The sequence below is a fragment of the Melitaea cinxia genome, chromosome 12 (genome assembly GCF_905220565.1).
Source record: "Melitaea cinxia chromosome 12, ilMelCinx1.1, whole genome shotgun sequence".
In the NCBI taxonomy this organism is placed as follows: Eukaryota; Metazoa; Arthropoda; class Insecta; order Lepidoptera; family Nymphalidae; genus Melitaea; species Melitaea cinxia.
The window spans coordinates 113,198-134,512 of NC_059405.1; the positions used below are offsets into that span (position 1 = coordinate 113,198).

At 35.2% G+C, this 21,315-nt stretch overlaps 2 protein-coding genes across 2 annotated transcripts; one reads left to right on the plus strand and one right to left on the minus strand.

Moving 5' to 3' along the window:
* The first annotated feature begins 466 nt into the window (after positions 1 to 466).
* LOC123658600 (organic cation transporter protein-like) lies at positions 467 to 14,244 on the plus strand. The gene is made up of 9 exons (XM_045593970.1): positions 467 to 651; positions 4,399 to 4,570; positions 9,568 to 9,668; positions 10,724 to 10,872; positions 11,412 to 11,566; positions 11,882 to 12,061; positions 12,720 to 13,017; positions 13,183 to 13,364; positions 13,677 to 14,244. The coding sequence occupies exons 1-9, from the start codon at positions 467 to 469 to the stop codon at positions 13,845 to 13,847; spliced, it is 1,593 nt and encodes a 530-aa protein (XP_045449926.1). The 3' UTR covers positions 13,848 to 14,244.
* Positions 14,245 to 14,927: 683 nt separating this feature from the next.
* On the minus strand, positions 14,928 to 20,000 carry LOC123658601 (organic cation transporter protein-like). Its single transcript, XM_045593971.1, has 7 exons — positions 19,786 to 20,000; positions 18,969 to 19,203; positions 18,579 to 18,834; positions 17,921 to 18,246; positions 17,285 to 17,579; positions 16,535 to 16,716; positions 14,928 to 15,283 (listed from the first exon to the last, which is right to left on the minus strand). Exons 1-7 carry the CDS (start codon positions 19,998 to 20,000, stop codon positions 15,137 to 15,139), a joined length of 1,656 nt encoding a protein of 551 aa, XP_045449927.1. The 3' UTR covers positions 14,928 to 15,136.
* Between the last annotated feature and the right edge of the window lie 1,315 nt (positions 20,001 to 21,315).

The following is a 21,315-nucleotide window of genomic DNA, read 5'->3' on the forward strand; positions in this document are numbered from 1 at the left end:
GAGTTATTATCACAAACACTTGAAGGCGATCGTTACTCATAGAAGGGAATATAACCGCCAACCCGCAATAGACCATTGTTGTAAATTAAGCTCTCATCATTACAGCCTATACAGCCCATTGCTGTACATAGGCCTCCACAAGTTTACGCCAAAAATAACGTGAAGTCATGTGTTTTGCCCATAGTCACCACTCTGGGCAGGCGGGTTGGTGACCGCAGGGCTGGCTTTGTCGCACCGAAGACGCTGCTGCCCGTCTTCGGCCTGTATATTTCAAAGCCAGTAGTTGGATGGTTATCCCGCTAAGTTCCAAGGTGCCAGCGGACCTGAGTTATCCCTTAGTTGCCTCTTACGACACCCACTTTATTAAATTGATTAAGCTCTCACCCTTCTCTTATGTGGGCAAAAAGGCTTATGCCTAGCTGTGGGATGCTACAGGCGGAATCAAGTATTAACTTATTGGTTCTAGATGTCGGTCCAGTCAAACATTGCGAACGAGCGTGAGGGGCAGTTCAATTTGGACGGCATTCTCAGTGAGTTGGGCAGCTTTGGCAAGTACCAGCTCCTGTTGCTGTTCCTGCTCGCCTTCAGAGACTCCTTCCTCAGCATGTGCAACTATAACTATGTCTTCACTGCCGCTGAGGTTCCGTACAGGTAAAGATCATATTAATAAGCGTTGCTTGTGAGTATGGTATGCTAGCATGTGAACTGATTGATCAAAATCCAAGTACCTTTGTTATCCACCCTATCATATATTGAATTCTTATTTCTACAAAATACGTGAATAAATAAAACAAATATAAATCAAAAAATTAATCTTTACAATTATAATCAACCTCGTACCATCGTATACATTTACATGCAGGCGATACATGTATACAAATAAATAAAACTGCAGTCTCTGTTTGTAATATTAAAATAACCGCTTTTTACTAAATGCATATGTAAATGGATGTATACACGGTACATTACTAAAATAACATTTTTTACAATTATTGTCTGTCTGTCTGTCTGTTTGTTCCGGCTAATCTTTGAAACGGCTGGACAGATTTCGACAGGACTTTCACTGTCAGATAGCTGATGTAATAAGGAGTAACTTAGGCTAATTTTATTTTAGAAATATATTTATTTTTAAATTTCACGCGGACGAAGTCGCGGGTACAACTAGTTTCTAATAATAAAATAATAAATAATATATATATGTCATTAAAAATCGTAAAAACTAGCTTCGGCTGTTACAATATTTCGTATTTAAACATTTTCTCAATTATTGAAATCATCTGTCCTATATGTGAGTGAATAATTTCCTACCAAGCATGAATAATAAGTATAACATTTAATTATCCTGAAAGTTATGAATCGATCTCACAACGACATAGTCTTTGACATATGATACTGTATCGCGTGTATAGAAGTTGCTAGAAGGAATAACAATTATAATAAATAACTATATTGCATACAATAACATATAAAAATTACATAAGAATAAAGCGTAAAGGGAAAAAAAATTACGTCGCATGGAACGGGCGGTCTTATCACTAGATATCTCTTCCAGACTACCCACAAGGAATCTCTTTTTAGAGATAAGATGCCTTTGTACATTTTAACGAACTTCAGGAAACGGAGGGGATTCTCAATTCAACTGTATGTCTTATGTATGTTACCTCAAAACATCGCATTAAAATTCTGTCGCATTTAAATTTAATCGATATCTGACAAGTACTTTTCGAGTTATATTTTTAATAATGCGTATTATCTTGACTATATTTTCGTCGACCTACGAGTACATTGTATTTTATCTCATAACTTTTCACTGGATGTACCGATTTAAATGATTTTTATTTTAATCGAAAGCTGATGCTTGTCTTATGTTCCTATTTTGGTATTAGGTAAATTTGATTGAGACGTGATGACTACTTTTTGAGTAATCTTTGATAATGCGTATTTACTTGACTATTTTTTCGTGGTAGTTCGGTAGTAATACAACGTAGGTAACGTTGTATTACTTGTCGATGTAATTAAAATCGATTATTTTTTTCGTTTGCGAGCAAACACAATTATTTTCTAAAGGTTAACTTCATATAATATAAAGTTTGAAACTTTAAATAAAATACTTATTTTCTCCACAGGTTTGTCCTATGAGCAATTTTTAATTTGCTGAATAAAACTTCATTTTATTTTTAATGTTATTTCAACGTGTATAGAATTATGAATCCATTGACAAATGTGTTTCAAACTGCAAGCTTAACCAACTGAAATGTGTATTTATTTATTTATTTAGTAGAACAACCAACAGAATTACATATTTAAAAAAAAAAACACAATCAGTTATATACCAAGACATTAAATATAAACATATAATTCATCTTAAAGGTAGTTACAGCATTTAGATAATTAATTCGTCTGTATATTAAAAAGATTTTGAACATTCAGGATTTAAACAAAAAAAAAATACATACATAATTGTGTTTGCTCGCAAACGAAAAAAAAACCGACTTCAATTACATCGACGAGTAATACAACGTAGATCGACGAAAAAATAGTCAAGTAACGACGCGTTATCAAAGATTACTCAAAAAGTAGTTATCAGATCTCAATAAAATTTATATGTCACCACATGACAAACATCAGCTTTCGATTAAATTAAAAATTATTAAAACCGGTACACCCAGTAAAAAGTTATTGCGGATTTTCAAGAAGTTCCCTCGATTTCTCTAGGATCCCATCATCAGATCCTGATTTCTTTATCATGGTACTAAACTAAGGATATCTTCTTTCCAACAAAAAAAGAATTATCAAAATCGGTATACCCAGTAAAAAGTTATTGCGGATTTTCAATAATTTCCATCAATTTCTCTGGGATTCCATCATCAGATCCTGGTTTTCTTATCATGGTACTAAGCTTGGGATATCTTCTTTCCAACAAAAAAAGAATTATCAAAATCGGTACATCCAGTAGAAAGTCATGCGGTATAATACAACGTAGGTCGACGAAAAAAGCATCAAGTAAAAACGCATTATTAGATATAGCTCGAAAAGTAGTTGTTAGATCTCAAATAAATTTAAATGGGACCAATTGGCACACACCACCTTTCGATTAAAAGAAAATTTGTCGAAATCGCTCCACCCAGTCAAAAGTTCTGATGTAACATACATAAAAAAAAAAAAAAAAAATACAGTCGAATTGAGAACCTCCTCCTTTTTTGGAAGTCGGTTAAAAATAAAGAACTAAATAACTATTACTATTATAAATTATATTTATTATTCTTGTATTTCACGTAATGAAAAAAAATAATAATCTTTTCGAGAAAGCAAACGTGTATTAACATTAAAAGATATTGCCAATAAAATGTTTACTGTTTCACTAAATAGATTTACGAACATTTACGAACAATATTAATGTACGATTGTATTATAGAACTTGCGCGGCACGTGTACGAGACAGTTAATTAATTTTCTTTTATTACGCTAAATATTAATTTATATAAACGAGTAATAAATTTCTATTTATAGCTAGATGACGCAAATGTCACGTGAAGTTTATTAATCGTTACTTATTCTGGAAATTGCAGCTTTTCTTAAGTACTAAAAGTAGAACATTTAGTGATAAATTTTACTTATATATGTAGATTATTTATCAACAAGCGTACGGCTCTCCTGATAGTAAGCGATTAGCCTACAGACCCCTGCAGTTTTACAAGCTGCGTAAGCCCGTTGCCCCACAATTCTTTTACTTAATTCCGGGGTATTTATTTTATTTTTTTTATACAACTAGATCGGCAAACAAGGCTCACTTGATGTCAAGAGATTACCGTAGCTTATCGTAGCAACACCAGAAGCATCGCAAGCGCGTTGCCGACCAAATCCCCAATCCCCCAGGAGTTCTGGTCACCTTACACACCAACAGGAACACAATACTGCTTGAAAACAGTATTATTTATCTGTGATCTTCTGTAAGGTCGACGTACTACCCCAGTCTGGCTGCTCCATATTTTCAGCAGGAAATTCCTGCTGTGCCCTACCTCAGTTAAATTTAAGCTTTCTTGTACAGTAAAAATTTATTGTCAATAGCGTTAAAAAAGTAACAGATTTATTTATTTAATTTTCTTTGTACACAAGACTACATGTAATAAGAAAAAGTTGTATAAAGACGATTTGCAATGTTTGCCAGATTGTGTTACAATGGTTGGACCAGCCATTTCATCCAATCTATTTTTTTATACTAGCTGTGGCCGCGATTTAAAGCCTAAATAGCCTATGGACCTTCTCGGTAAATGGGCTATCTAGCACAAAAATAATTTTTCAATTCGAATCAGAAGTTCCTTAGATTAGCACATTTAAATAAACAAAATTTTCAGCTTTATAATATTATCGTATATGTGTCCCGTGCGCATTTTTCAGATGCCGCATACCGGAGTGCGAGTCAACCCCGGGCTACGCGGCGCACTTCGCGACGAACGCGTCGTGTCGCCGACCCGCCTTGAACGAGACCGCGTGCGAGGCGCGCGAGACCAACGCCACGGTCGAGTGCGAGGACGTGGTCTACGAGGACTACAACAGCATTGTCGCTGAGGTACTGACACAGATATATCTGTATAGTAGGAATATTTGTTATTAAACATAATTGTATAATACCAAGATCGAGTGCGAAGACGTCGTCTATGAAGACTACAATAGCGTCGTCGCTAAGGTACTGATATACACAGATACAAACAGGTATATCTTTATATTTGTGTAGAAATTTTTGTCTTAATGCATAATAAAAATGTAAATAAATGACTTTATTCGAAAGATAGACACTGAAATAAATAGATACATTCTATATTAGAGAGGTAAATAAAACAAGAGAAAGTAAGTGTGCCAAATCATACGTCGTAACTGATTTTCTGTGACATCAGTTTTTTTTTGCTTTTCTTTCTTTGAGCGTTTTCTCGTTCTCGAGAGTAGTGAAAAGAACCTATATTTTTGCAATTTTAAAATAAAATAAATTTTAAGTATTTTGCCTATTTTTCAAAATTGAGAATGTTATCTCAATCACGCCAACCAATCTCCATCGTGTATCTCAATCATCAATGAATGAACCGTGCTCCACTGGCACAACTAAAAGCCATTAAATCAATCAATCAAAATATAGCTTATAGATTATTTATTTCTATGTCAAGTTAAACAATACTTGACGTCTGTGCAGAATTGCTATTTGTATGTTGTCTGTGAATAAATATCACAAAAAACAAATTGATGCGCTATACGTTATCTGTGTGCGTGACTATAAATACAGTTAAAAAACCGTAGTTAACAAAACCATTTACAGAAAAAATCCTGTTATTATTATTTTCTTTCTTTTAAAATAAATATATAATTCGATGTATATTAACATAAAAAGCGATAGTAACTAATTACTTGACTATTATAATAATAACATTCTCTATAATCACCTCGTTTACTCCTTGTTACTTGTTTTGAGATGATAATTTTTCTATAATTATACCTTTTATCGTCTTTTCCTTAGTATTTAATTTGGGAAAATGTGCTATTTATCTTTATATACATTACTAGCTTCTGCCCGCGACTTTTTAACTGACTTCCAAAAAAGGAGATTCTCATTCGACTGTTTTTTTTATGTATGTGACTTCAGAACTTTTGACAGGGTGGACCGATTCCGACATTTTTTTTAAATCGGAAGGTGGTGTATGTCGTTTGGTCCCATTTAAATTTATTTGAGATCTAGCTACTACTTTTCGAGTTATATCTAATAATGCGTTTTTACTTGACGCTTTTTTCGTTGACCTACGTTGTATTATACCACATAACTTTTTACTTGATGTACTGATTTTGATAATTCTTTTTTTTTATTGGAAAAGAGATATCCCTAATTTTGTACCATGATAAGGAAACCAGGATTTGATGATGGGCTCCCAGAGAAATCGACGGAAACTCTCGAAAATCCGCATAACTTTTTACTGGGTGTACCGATTTTGACAATTTTTAATTTAATCGAAATAAGCTGATGTTTATCATGTGGTCACATTTAAATTTTATCGAGATCTGATAACTACTTTTTTAGTAATCTTTGATAACGCGTAGTTACTTGACTATTTTTTCGTCGATCTACGTTGTATTACTCATCGATGTAATTAAAGTCGGTTTGTTTCGTTTGCGAGCAAACACAATTATTTTATGCGAAACTTAACTGTTTACGCAGCGCACGCAGTTGAAGCTCTCAAAAGGAAAAAAAAACCGGTTTCAAAACATGCTTCACTGGTGCTCCGCTCCTATTAGTCTTAGCGTGATGATATATAGCCTATAGCCTTCCTCGATAAATGAGCTATCTAACACTGAAAACATTTTTCAAACCAGACCAAATGGTTGCTGAGATTAGCTCGTTTAAGCAAATAAACAAACTCTTCAGCTTTGTAATATTAGTATGGATATTGGATATGAAACGTTCCAAAGTGTACCTACGATTTTATTTTTGTGTTACCCACACATTAGGAATTCTAAACATTTTTGAATATCATATCAAAAATGACCGCTCCAGCGGGGTTCGAACCCGCCTCTCCGACTGACCGTGTTGGAAAAATAAAATCGTAGGTATTAAAAATAGAATGGTGTCGTCTCCTGTCAAAGATTTTCATTGTAATATGAAACTTTGAATAGTTACGGGTTTCTGTAAAGAGCTCACTATAGCCGGCGCCACGGTTCGCTTAAACCGAATATAAAAATCATTATATCAAAAATTTCGATCTAGCGGGTACATCGTTCCATAGCTTAATTGGCTAGAGCGCCGACACGGTCAGTCGGAGACGCGGGTTCGAACCCCGCTGGAGCGGTCAATTTTTGATATTATATTCAAAAATGTTCTAAAGTGTGTCAGTGGGGTATACTAACGCCGACGTCCGCGAATTCAATCCCTGTTAGAAGCCGTCCGCAAGGTCATAAATCTAGATCGATAATAAATATCTGCGTCTTACCTGGCTGTATGCCCATATGTGTTTCTCCACCGTGCCTCAAAGAACACATAAGGCCTTGTTCAACCATAAGCATCTGTTTATAGTCAGCCAAGGGAATTATCAGTCGATCGCACTAGAGCAGCGCGGAGTGTTGATCTCCGTTTCTTCCCCTTTATGGAAACACGCTTTCACCCAAGATTAGGTCACATGATCAGCATGTGATATACTATTTCCCCCTAAAAATACTCGCATATCTAGAACCTGTATTATTATTGTCATCGAACGATTACGATTCAGGCCGTAATATCCCATTGCTGGGCATAGACCTCTTCATGTAGGAGAAGATTCAGAGCTTAATCCATCACGCTGCTCTAATGCGGATTGTCAACTAATTCTGTATCAAAATTGTAACATACTTTAAACACATTGATACGATGGTCAATTACGCAAAACTGCAAAATAATGTAAACAAGCAATGTATTAGTATCTTGTTATTGCTATTGTTCGTGATACGCGCTCGTTATCCAATCAAGATAAAATGCCCCCCGCCGCTTCATTATTGTGTACTTGCTGATACTGCTTATCATTAAAAATAGGTGTAATCAATTACTTTAACATAGATGCATAATTACGCAAGTATTTAAGTGTTTTATTTAATTTTACTTCTTTATATATTGTGTATAATGCTCTGTGGTTACGGCATCAAAGAATATGGCCACCTCCTCTCTTCCCGTGGGTGTCGTAAGAGGCGACTAAGGGATAACACAGTTCCACTACTACCTTGGATCTTAAAAAGCCGACCGATGGCGGGATAACAACCCAACTGTTGGCTTTGAAATACACCGGCCGAAGACGGGCAGCAGCGTCTTCGTTGCGAAATAGCCAGCCCTGCGGTCACCAACCCGCCTGCCCAGCGTAGTGACTATGGGCAAAACACATGAGTTCACCCCATTTTTGGCGTGAACTTGTGGAGGCCTATATCCAGCAGGGCTATTCTGTAAATAACAATTTCGATATCGAGCTTCACCTGAGTGACAGCGCTCACTTCGAAAGCGAACCCACTTCACCTTGGTTTTGAATTCTGTAAACATTCCGTACGCACAAGCGATGGGAAGTGAGTGTCGAATCGAAGAGCGGCAATTTAGAGCTGTGTTTATTTTATCGATATTCTTTTCTTATGACTTTATTTTAGAATATGTGCATGTAGTCAAGTGTCGAATCAAGTGTCGAATTGTGATGTGTGAAGCGGTAAATCCCCTTACAGAATACCGAATTCATACTATTAAATGTCTCCGTTCTCACGCAACAGGGTTCGACTCGTCGCCGCACTCACAAGTGTGGCGCTACGGGACTGTCGAGTTTTAATGAATACGAATTTGATATCTCACCGCGGATTCCGCTGTCGAGACACGAAAATGTTCTTACAGAATAGCACTACAGTAGTGGACTGCGAAAGGCTGCTGTGATGATGGTGGTGATAATATATTGTATTCCTGTGGGAAGGTAGCCAGAGCTTCTGGGTAGAATTACTGGTTGGAGCCAGTAACGCACTAGCAATGTTACAGCTTACAGTCAGGTGAGCTGTTCGATTGTTTGCCACCCTAGTGATTAAAAAAAAGTAATCACTTTTGGTAGAAAATCGTGCAGTTAAGCAAATTATGTTAATGCTTAACCTTTCTTCTTTGAAGGAGAAGATGCTTTTGCCTGGCATTGAAAAATTACCAACTAATTGTAGTTCATCATAGCATATTTTGATCTATTTTTATTTACCTACAAATTATAGATTGACAATTTAATTTTTAAACATAAATTCACATTGATCATACTTTATGTACTTATAGTCTGATATGTATTTGTTGATTTGGTAAAGTAGTACAAACATAAAAGTAATTTCAATAATTTTTAGAGATAAATAACTATTAATTTTATTGTATAGCACCTGACGTGCTCCAGCGGCTGGGGTCGACTTTTGAACTAGTTGTGAACTGCTTGAAGGGTTGAATAAATAAAACCACGATAGTATTCTGATCTACGTATCGACCACCGACGCCGAAGACCGATCGCGCGTTTATTTACATCATTAATCTTACATATTATACCGCGTAAATAGAGTTTTAGCACAAGCTATGTTGATACGCCTTTTTTCAGTTCCACTATCACCTTGGAACTTAAAAAGCCGATCGATGGCGGGATAACCATTCAACTGCTGGCTTTGAAATACACAGGCCGAAAACGGGCAGCAGTGTCTTCGGTGCGACAAAGCCAGCCCTGCGGTCACCAAACCGTCTGCCCAGCGTGGCGACTATGGGCAAAACACACGAGTTCGCGCCATTTTTGACGCGAACTTATGGAGGCCTACGTCTAGCAGTGGACTGCAATAGGCTGAAGTGAGTGAGTGAGTGATGTTGATACACACGCCATCTGTCGAGCATTGGACAACTTTTAAATGCAACGATATTGAATCATACACAATATTAGTTAGTGTTTTGAACAAGTATGTACAAAAAAAAATTACGTAATCAAAACAGTAGATATAATTACCTAACTCCTTTTGCTATTACTAAACCGATTAATTTATTTCAACACAAAAATTAACGGTAAGACGTTTGTATCTTTTCAGTTCGACTTGGGCTGTCAGCCGTGGAAGAGAACGCTGATTGGAACTGTCCACAATCTGGGACTTGTTTTTTCATTCGTAATCTCAGGATTAATTTCAGACAGGTACATTCTTTACTTTAATTTTAAATAAATTTCCAGGTTTTTCAGGCGTATGTTAGTGAGGGGAGTAGGCAGTTGTTCATAACTCTACTTTTCAATCTTATCGGCAAGTCACTTTATGGAATTTCTTTTAGGTTCCAGAACTTCTCCCAAGTGATATTGACTCTTCTTTCTACTCCTAGTTCGTGTTGTGTTCATTAAATGAAATTTGTTTACCCAGGTAAATATAGGTATCAACGTAGGATAAAGGCAGATTTTTGAGCTATACAGGAGTTTTTGTATGGTTCATCATGAATTTAGTTTTATTTAAGTTGGTTTCTTTTATTAAAGTAGGCCTCTACTTTACGACTTTCTTCTTGTAGAGAGTTAATCATCAGTTGTAGTAGTTTGTGCTTCCTGATAGCAGAACTATATCGTCAGCAAATCTAAGATGACCCAGATAAGACCCGCTTATGTTTATGCCGACTTTCTCCCAGTTTAGTTTACGGATAATGGATTCAAGCACCGCTATAAAGATTGTTGGCCTTGAATCCTTGCCTTACATCTCTTTTTATTCGTATGGGTGGCCCAGTGGTCTCCAACTTCACTCTGGTAATACTATTGTCATTAATGTTTTTTTAGGACTTGTATATAATCCAATGCCTCTTCTTGAGTGTGTAGAACTTACCAAATCGATAAGTGATGTAGAGTGTCGAAGTGATTTCTATTATTATATTTTCTTCTCTATTATGGATGAAAAAAGTTTATATAGTGAAGGTAGGCTTACCGATCTATAATTACTAATATTCTGTGGTTCTCTTTTTTTTAGACCAAAACTATTATCTACTTTGACCATTGACGTGGAGTGTATTTGCAACTCAATATTATGCTGAACAGTCAGGTTAAAGGTCTAACAAATACCCGAATCCTATTTTTATAGCCTTGTTGTTGATTCTGTCACACGTGTGTGTTGTGTGAGTGTGTATGTGTAATTGATTAAAACTGATTGTGATAACAGATTTAAAAAATATCATAATTATGTGCTTATCTTATTAATGAGCTTTGGAATTGTTCTATAGATACGGCAGAAAGGTGATAATTGTTGGCACGCCGCTAATGGTGGGCGCGGCCGGCGTGCTAAAGTCCTTTGCCTTCAATTATTGGATGTTAATAGTACTGGAGTTTCTGGAAACAGCACTGGGATACGGCAACGCGTCTATGGTATTATGTGAGTTGGAAAAAACCTCTTTATTTATTACTACAAATGCGTTAAAACCGCAATTCAAAATTATATAATTATGTTTGGTCAATTGAATCTATATTCATATTATAAAGCTGAAAAGTTGGTTAAAATATTTCTTTAAACACACTAATCTCGGGAACTACTGGCTCGAATTAAGAAATTATTTTGTGTTGGATAGCTCATTTCATCAAAGGCTATTCATATATTTTTTCCTCAAAGTAAAGCGTGTAAAACCAAGGGGCACAACGAATACTAGATAATTACCTTATCAATAACACTATCACCACGCTGGGCAGGCGGGTTGGTGACCGCAGGACTGGCTTTGTCGCACCGAAGACGCTGCTGCCCTTCTTCGGCCTGTGTGTTCTAAATGTACAACCATATTAAAACAAACACGACATGCACGTCCTTCCTACGACTTTTCGGAAGTTTCATTTATATTGTGTATTGCACACACACACACTTTTTTATTTTTAGTTTCCCCTTTTGTAAGATTTCTAGATAGCAGATATTTTGTGTTTCAGCTTTAGAATTAGTGAGTCAAGAGAACAGGGTCGCGTTTTCTTGCATATCAGACATTTTGGCCAGCTTGGGCGGCGCGTTCTTTGGACTCATAGCCTGGAAGATTCCATATTGGAGACATATGATGCGCGCAATTTACGCACCTCTTTTAATTGTGGTATTTTACTTTTATAATAATAATAATAAGATATTTATTTTTATTTATAATAAATTCATTTTAATCTGTCTAGATTATTTAGCTAGACAGGAAAATAATTGTCTTGAAGGAAATTGCATATTTATAAAACGTAAAACGATATATAGTATTTTATTTATTTTATATTTACTAACTACTTGATATAAAATAATATATGATAAAGCTTTGAAATATTATAAGATAATAAACTCATTTTCGTTTAAAATCGTTTGAAAGACTAATTTTATTATATTATTTTGTACTAATTACACTTGAAATATGAATTACTCTTTCTAGCTGTTTTACATATTTCTCGTCGACGAAGGCGTGAGATGGCTGTTAGCGCACAATAGGAAAGATGAAGCGGTTCGAGTATTAAATAAAGTAGCGAAAATTAACAATATAACGCTTTCCAATAAGGCAAAGGAAATGCTCACGAGTATCACGGAAGAGAGAAGTAAGGTTGAGAAGGTACAAGTTGAAAACCAAAAATTCCAAATAAATTATTCTAATGTAAAATTTAGTCATTTATTATTAACTAGCTGTTCCCGCGACTTCGTTCGCGTAGAATTTAATAAAATAACTATAGAACAGTTCGCAGAGTTATTAAAAAAATCTAAAATAAAAGTAGCCTAAGTTACTTCTTATTACATCGGCTATCTGCCAGTAAAAGTCCCGTCAAAATCGGTCCAACCGTTTCAGAGATTAGCCGGAACAAACAGGCAGACAGACAAATATTATAAAAAAATGATATTTTTGTATATGTAACGTATATACACACGAATTTAGTTAAAAGAGGTTATTTTAAAAATTACAAACAGACATTCCAATTTAATTTATTTGTATAGGCGACCTCTGCTCTGCCTACCTTACTTATCCCAGGAACACAATCCTATTTAAAAGCAGTATTATTTATCCGTTATTTTCTATAATTTAAGGACACAGCCCGTCTGGCGAATCGGACGAGACGTTGTAAACTTTGAGCAAGACATTTTCTACGGTGGCCAACCTCAATAAAATATTCCTATGAGACATATAGACAGGCCTGATACTATTCAAAATATCAATTGAAAATTGATTTTGAAGATTACTCAAATAAGAAACTAAATAATAATTACTTTTTCAGAACGGTCAGCCCGAAACCGAAAGACCACAAATATTTTCAGTACTCCGCTCGAAAGCCATCGTCGTTCGTATGGCGATCATGGCAGCTTGCTTTTTTTCTTGTATATTCGTGCACAGCGGGGCCATCATCTACACTACCAGCATCTCTGGCAGCAAGTATCTCAACTACTCTATCATGATGCTCGTGGATGTCCCTACGAGAATAGTCACTGCTTTTACTCTGACAAGGTTTGGTAGAAAAACGCCGATATGTGTAGCGTACTGTCTGTGTGCACTGTTCTTTATGACGTCAGCTTTTGTACACAAATGTGAGTTCCATTCTCTGTTTTTATTTACTCTGTTATCAATTAATGATATGCTACAAGTATTGTTTTGCTAATTTAATGTCTAAGCTTTTTGTGTGAAAGTTTAATTTAATAACTGGTACAATTTTAAGGACAATTATGACTTATTAATTACATATCTTTTCACAGCTGTTTGGTGGGTTTCCGTTATTTTCTACATGGCGGGCAAAATGTGCAGCAGTTATGGCAATTTCTCAGTATACGTTGTAGCGATGGAGCTGTTCCCGACCACGTCTCGTAACTCACTTACTAATATTGCCAACACTTTTGGCCGTCTCGGGTCTGTGTTGGCTCCTCAAGCACCATTGCTGGTAAGTTAATATTAGATTTTTTCCTGTTTAATTATTTATGGATTTTTTTTAATCGAAACTTAATTTTATATGTGCTATTTTAGCAACTAAATTATCAGTCATATTGTGTAAAACAAGGCTTGTAAATTCTCTTATGATTGCTGTTGCACGTTCAATCTCCACTTTTGTAAAAAACAATAATAGGTCTTATAAGCGTTTGACTTGATTTTCACATTTGTGCCTATATTATATTTTCAGATATCCAACATAGGATTTTTTTTTCTTAATACTCGTTGAGTCTATGACAAAAACTTAGAACGATTTGTTTTTCAGGAAAAATACATGTCAGGTCTACCAAGTTTGACCTTCGCATTGGCAGCCTTAGGTACAGCATTGCTGACTCTCTGTCTACCAGATACGAGCAGAACCGCGCTACCGGACAGAGTTAGTGATGCAGAACGCATCGATGCTCCAGGAGACAATAACGATGCCAGCAATGCGTGACGAAGTAACTCATACCGTTCATCAAAGATAAATACCAAGTGCCATGTTGAAACAGTAGTCACTGCAACCGGTTTGCAGGTGTCATTCTACGTGCGTTTGTGTTTTTTTAATGGCTGTGTGTTTCCGGAGCTTCGAGAAAAACTTTCACCGTACTGGAAGCAGTTGAGTGGGCGTTCATAATCAGACAGTGAAACTCTAGAGAAGAAATAGAAATGAGAGAACTATTGAAATAGACATACGTTAATTTAAATGAGTTTTTAAAAGCAAAAGTGATTTATTAATGTTACGATAGCTATAAATAATATTAATTGTAAAGTGAATGAGAAAACTGTGCCAGTTTAGTGTGTATATTTTTATAAATAGCCGTTTGAAAAGAATATATTTTGTATAGAAGTATTTTAATGAATATAGTGAGATATTTTTATTGCAATTTTATTATTTTTTACAAATGTTATAAGAATTATATGTAAAAATATTGTAAATACTTAAGATTCTGTATTATGTATGTTTATTATTATATATTGTCTATTAGTACTTTGTTCGAGTATTTTAATTCGCACACCAATCGTTTGTTTACTTCCTAACTGCAGTTTCTATTTCGTGTCCTATACCCAAAGGTAGTCTGGAAGAGATCGCTCTTTCAGCGATAAGACCGCCTTTGTACAGCTTTCATTTTATGTTTTTTTTTTGTTGTTTCTTTTAATGGTGTACAATAAAGAGTATTTTTATTATTATTATTCTGTTAATACTGACTGAGGTCGGGCATAGTGGGAAATATCTTGCTCAAACTCTGGAGCAGTCCAACTGGGGAAGTACCTCAACCTTGCAGAAGGTCACAGCTATATAATACTGCTTTTTAAGCTGTGTTGTTAATTATTTTCTTGTTGTATTTATGAATTTAGAGTTTATATCACTAAAGAAGATTAGAGAATATAGTTAAGTGAGTCAAATGGAACTGCGTAAACTGACCACAGCATATACATATATACACTGCTAGCGACCTCTGTCCATCCATATTTTTTACACGATAGCTAATCAACAATATATATACTAAAACCATTATGGTATAAGGAAAATAGATAAATTACTAATAAAATTTAATAATAACTAAGGAGTACTAAAAACATGTCTCGACAGTTTTATATTTAAAAAACAAATTAATATTCTACCTTAACTCGCTAGATCCTTATAAATATCAAAATATAGTCACGTTTCGTTGTGTTGAGATACGAATATTATATTATAATAAATTTAATCTAGAGGCGGTATCAACTCGTGTTATACACTTTTCACTTTATTTTGCCGATGGCCTCAGCTTCCGCTAAAGTATTGGGCATTTTCGAGCCCAAGGTTTCCGGCTGGGTGAGAACTAGGAGACCGGAGAGGACAGCCATACCGCCGAACATCATAGATGGAATGCCGTGCCAATAGTCCATCTACAAAAAAAATGGATGTTAGGTACAATCCTGGAACAACAAGACAAGACAAGTCTTGCAGTTTGATATTAAGAAAGATCGTTTCTCTCTGAAGAAGTAGCCTTTTAAAAATAAGATTTTTTTACTACAGCGAAATAATAGGTATTGCTTTCAAGCAGTATTGTGTTCCTGTTGATGAGTAAGGTAACCAGACCTCCTGGGGGGATTCGGGTTAGAGTTGGAAAAGCGCTTGCGATGCTTCTGGTGTTGCATAAGCTACGGTAATCGCTTGCTATCATGGGAGCCGTATGCTTGTTTACCAACCTAGCTGCATAAAAAAGTGTGTGTGTACTTATGTAAGCACGTAAGAAGTTATACTTTATAAGCTAGCTAACTTAATGTTGGTAACTTCTACTTCGTAAGCTAGCTAACTTTAACGTGTCGGCCTTTTGTGACGGTGTGCGCGCGCATCGTAACAATCAATCCTCATCTTTTTCCCTAACACGCCAATAATATATGCTTAATATTATCGTAATGCGTCAAGTGTATCAGAGATATCAAAGTATATTTAATAATTATTGATTGTTTTGTAATAATTTTTGATATAAATAAGTTAAATACTGATGCGCTATCTTTAAAGGTGACTCGGCGCGACGCGACTCTGCATGGAAACTAAATTATTACATAAGTAAAATAAGTACGTAGATGTAGGTATATATACGATACTTATATACCTTTAAAAAACATTTTAGTGGTATTAGTAGTATTCTGCTGTGTGGTTACGGCAGTAATGAATATAGCTACCCCCTCTCTTCTCGTGGGTGTCGTAAGAGGCGACTAAAGGATAACACAGTTCCACTACCACCTTGGAACTTAAAAAGCTGACCGGTGGTGGAATAACCATCCAACTGCTGACTTTGAAATACACAGGCTGAAGACGGGCAGCAGCGTCTTCGGTGCGACAAAGCCAGTACTGCGGTCACCAACACGCTTGCCCAGTGTGGTGACTATGGGCAACACACATAAGTTCACGCCATTTTTGGCGCGAACTTGTGAAGACCTATGTCCAGCAATAGACTGCGATAGGCTAAAGTGAGAGTAATATTTCATAAAAATTCGATTTTTATAACCTTTGACCTTCTATAACATACGGAATTTTATGAGACTTGAAAACTTTAAGATTGTCACTTACATTTCAGGGTAAATATTAATAATACCACCATAAACGAGACGGTGACTACTTAGTTATAAGTATTACAATTTACTACTTACAAGTACAGGAGTTAGAGGTGCCGTTATAGAGCCCATTCTGCCGACCATCGAGGAAAAGGCGAGCAGACTGTGACGGAACTCCGTCGGGTAAAGCTCTGACGTGTACAGGTATAGTGACGTCATCACAGTCGATATGGCGAACTTGCCCAGCAAGAAAATTATCAATCTCACGACGAAGTAATCTAGGAACATAAGAAATAAAAGGTAAGAGTCAAAAGTTGTTAAAATTAAAATATAATATTTAGTAAGAAACTCAGGTCGTGCTCTTATAAGGATTGCAAAAATTACTATTAATTATTTCTCAATGAGGTAACATCAGCATTGAACATAAATACCAAATAAATAAAGTAAACATAAAAGTAAGTATATAAATGTAAAACATAATTAAGTTTACAATGTATAAAATTTACTCACGAAAGAATTAATCAAATCTAAGGAAATGGAAAACTTTTTTCAAACAGTCGATAAAATGATAAAAAATATTCGTCGATACATATAATCGATATATAATCACAAACTTTTATCATAAATTAAATTGAACGCTAACACTTATTTACGAATTTTATTACTATATCAAACAAAACAAAAAATTAAAAAAATAATACTTGGCGTTTTTCAAATTCATTAAAAAAATGACTGGATGAATGACTGATGTTCATTAAATTATTTGATTCAAAGAAAACCCACGGTCATGAACAGAAAGAAACTGCGGAAAACTTAAAATAAAACAAATTCAGATCAAACACTTACCATTAGGGATAAAGGAAAAGGCGATGTTACAAGCTGCGCTAAAGAAGTACCCAACTGACAAAGTAGCCTTCCTGCCAACTCTGTCGAGTACGAAGATGGCGGTGTAAAATCCGGGGATCTCAATGGCAACAGTCAATATGTAGTTGAGGTGCATGCTCTCGGAAAGACTTGTCGAGTTGATAGACAGCCCGTAGTACACAAACGTAGTGGTGATCCACCATATTGGCGTGGTACATACTCTTCTGAGCAAGACTTTGGAACGGATTACGGTTTTTATGAGGCTGGGTTTCTCGCCCTATACAAAAAATAATTAAAAAAGCAACACCGCACAAAACACAAAGATGTAGCTGATATGATAATGGAATTAAACTATGAGAAGACCTTGTTTACGATATTATTTTTAATAAAATTGTTAATGTAGATTGTTAGACATATTTACCTACACTATATTCTGAGATATTTTGTACAAAATTTTCGAGACATACTAAGGTAAAGTCGATGATCCCCTATCATATAAACGTTAGATAGTAGTTTTTATGTTATTTAAAACTCTGATAAAAACGCTTAAATATTACTATAAATATTTTGTGTATTTCTGGAAAATTATACGATTCGAGTGACTATTATTTTACTTACATCTGAAGGAACAGACGTCTGTGGAGGAGTGAGTAGACCCGCCATAGACTTCTCACTTATTTGTTTCTTGTTAACTCTGGCTACATTTTCTAACACCTTTCTAGCTTCTTCAAACTTTTGTTTTGAGATTAGCCACCTTACACTTTCGCTTAGTAACCAGTAGTAGCTAATTATTAGGAAGCAAGGTATGTGCAGAGCTAAAATCATGTATCGCCATGGCCGAATTACCCAAGCTACGCTACCAAGTACTACTTGACCCAGGGCAAACATTGACGTCGACGTTGCGCTCGTTAGTACACGATATTTGGGCCCCACTAACTCAGCAGCTAAAATAAAAATTAAAAAGTATTTAGTTAGTTGTAGTGTAATGTTCCAACTATTTCACTTCTTCTCCTGATGAGAAAGAGCGTGGAACTTATTTATCACTGTACGTTGAGTATTGGCGATCACAATCCTAAAATTCCGTTCAAAGTATTTATGATATGTTTCGAGTTTTTAGAATAACAACAAGTAACATTCACATACAAATTTAGGACTTGACAACTCAGTAATTGACAATTCATTTGAAAATTGACCCAAGCAATTTACTCGTATTGTATACCATATGTTTTTGTAAGATAGGCCATATTATATTTATAAAAGGCTAAATGTCTCTTACCGAAAATATAGGCCGAGCTGAAGGTTCCAGCACCGAGAGTCGTTTGAACAATTTGTAAAATCAAATACATTGGGTAATTGACAGAAAATGCTCTGATGATACCGAAGATCGCCAGATTAAGGACATTTATCACAAGAGCAATTCTTCTACCAAATCGATCTGAGACGTAACCAGTGATTGGTAATACCAGCAGTGTTCCTATACTGTTTAAAGTCCCCGCTAAAGCTCGCAGCCATTCTTGGCACCCTAAGTCAAACTGCAACAACGTGTTTAATATGAATTATATATTGCCAAGACGAGGTACAAAAATTAATTAATTTAAAAACAATTAACATATGAGTAAAGATGTGTATGTATGTGTGTTGTAATTTATTATCAACGATCACTCACATCATAGACGACAGAATTGTCTCTCGCATAGACAAACCCATCACAGTCAACTGTTGAGTCTGGATCGAAGAGATCTGCTGGGCAGTTGTCCAGGGAACCATTTATACCAAGGCCGCGAGACGCGAATCTCTGGCAACTGGAAAGTCCTCTACTCGTCTCCGGTATAGCTATTCGGATCCATTCTGGTTCAAATTCTTCTAATTTTATTCTTTCCCCACATTCTGAAATCTTACATCTAAAATTTTTTTTTTTTATTATGAACGTGTTTAAATTACACAAATACATGTTTTTAATAGAGTCCTTACTGTTTAAAAATTAGACAAGATAATTTGAAAAAAAAAATTTATACATAATTTCTAGTTCTTGATTTTTTTTAATTTTGTTGATTGGTTTTTAATTAAGTACATAAAAGTATTCAGGAAATTTAGAATTTTAGAAAATAACAAATTCCGTAAAATAAAATAAATCAAACAAAATAATAATAATATTATTTTAGTTTTACAAACGTCATATTATACAGTCTTGTGAATGATATTACGTCACTTCCGTTATATATTTTTCTTACGGTTTTAGTATCACATTTTTTTCAGTTCGGTCGCCCGGCCAAATGTCAAGCCTGCCGTAAGGAACTTCGTTCCAAAAAATATTGAATATCAAAAACTAGTTTTCAATAGCAAGGTTGACCTAGTAGATTTTTTTAGATTGAACGTGTACTTCGTATGTTGTTGTTATGGATTTATTAAGGGATCAAACAAGATGATAAACGCATTTTTGCTGACATTATGTCGCATCAAATATATTTTAACGAATAAAATACCTGTGGGGTATTGCCGCTGCAGAAAAAATGTATTCACTCGCAAATGCGGACATGATGATTGGTAACGCAACCAAAAGCAAATTTCTTAGTTGAAATGGACCGAATTGTCCCAGCTCATTAGTGAGGACATCATCCAGATCTATCGGTTTTTCCGCACCATATGTATTTTTCTCAGCTGAATCCTCGATGAAGCCTTCACTCTTTATTGTATCCATAATTTCAAGTTTAAAATTCTCCTCCTCGAATTTAGACTTACAAAAGTCCCGTGCAAGCACGTGCACGGTGTCCTGGAATGTTTTATTGAAAATAGGATACGATAGATGGAGTTTTTTATCGTAGCATTGATTTATTATAATATTTTGATAAGAACATAATTACTCATGATCATCTGATACTGATGGTCACACTGTTTTGGTCTACTTCGTTTGATATCAGTCTAAACCGTTGAAAATAATACGCCCTGATAATATTATTATATGTTTTTTTTTTATTATCTTCTTTAAATTCACGTTCACATGTTCCAGCTTATTGTAAAGACTTGAAATAAAATTTTATTTTTTCTTTTACGTTAATTATCCTGCACGCTTCTGAATGTTATAACAAACAACACAAAGATATCACCACTAATTTATCTGTCACATCGCTACAGATTTATATTAGTTTGCTAATACTTAGATGACTATCACTCATATGTTGGTACAAAGATAAGATTCACACAGAATCTGTTTCGCCTGTTTTCAGTGAAATGCGAGATTTAATAAACGGTTTTATAATGTTTTCAACTGCGTGTAGCATTTTTATGTAGTTGTTAAAGATCTATCTAAAAATCAAAGGGTTCCGTCAAAGCCTTTATGTAATAAAATTATTATCTGAACTTAATAGACGTCATGATACGCAGCAACCCGATGCGTTCCGATACACTACTTGGGACTTGAATTAAGGTTATATTATACTTATACTATAGTTACTACTTATATTCGATCGAAATGGGGTCACTGCTGGGTATAAGTCTATTTCACTACGTAGGAGATGATTCAAAGCTTAATCCATCACGCTGCTCCAATGCGAATTTTTTTTTTTTTGTATTAACATATGTAAATATTAACTCCAAGTGGGAACCCGCGACGGTGTTTAGGCGCCGTTGACACGGCACACGCATCATTAAACCAGATCAGTCTGCATACATTTGCATTGGCTATAATGATACTTACCGTGGTCTGGACGTTTGTGTTTGTGTACACAGGACTAAATCCTAGCGGATGGCGTTGAGTGATAAAAATCTATATATGTATATAAAAATTAATTGCTGTTCGATAGTCTCGCTAAAACTCGAAAACGGCTAAACGGATTTATCTTATCTTGGTCTTGAAATGTTTGTGGAGGTCTAGGGAAGGTTTAAAAGATGAGAAAAATTCGAATAATTTCCGGGAAAACCCTAAAAACAGCCCTTTTTTCCATACAAACGTTTTCTAACTAAAATGTAGAGTCAATTTGAACTTTATTGCTATTCTATAAAATTCATGTTAAATA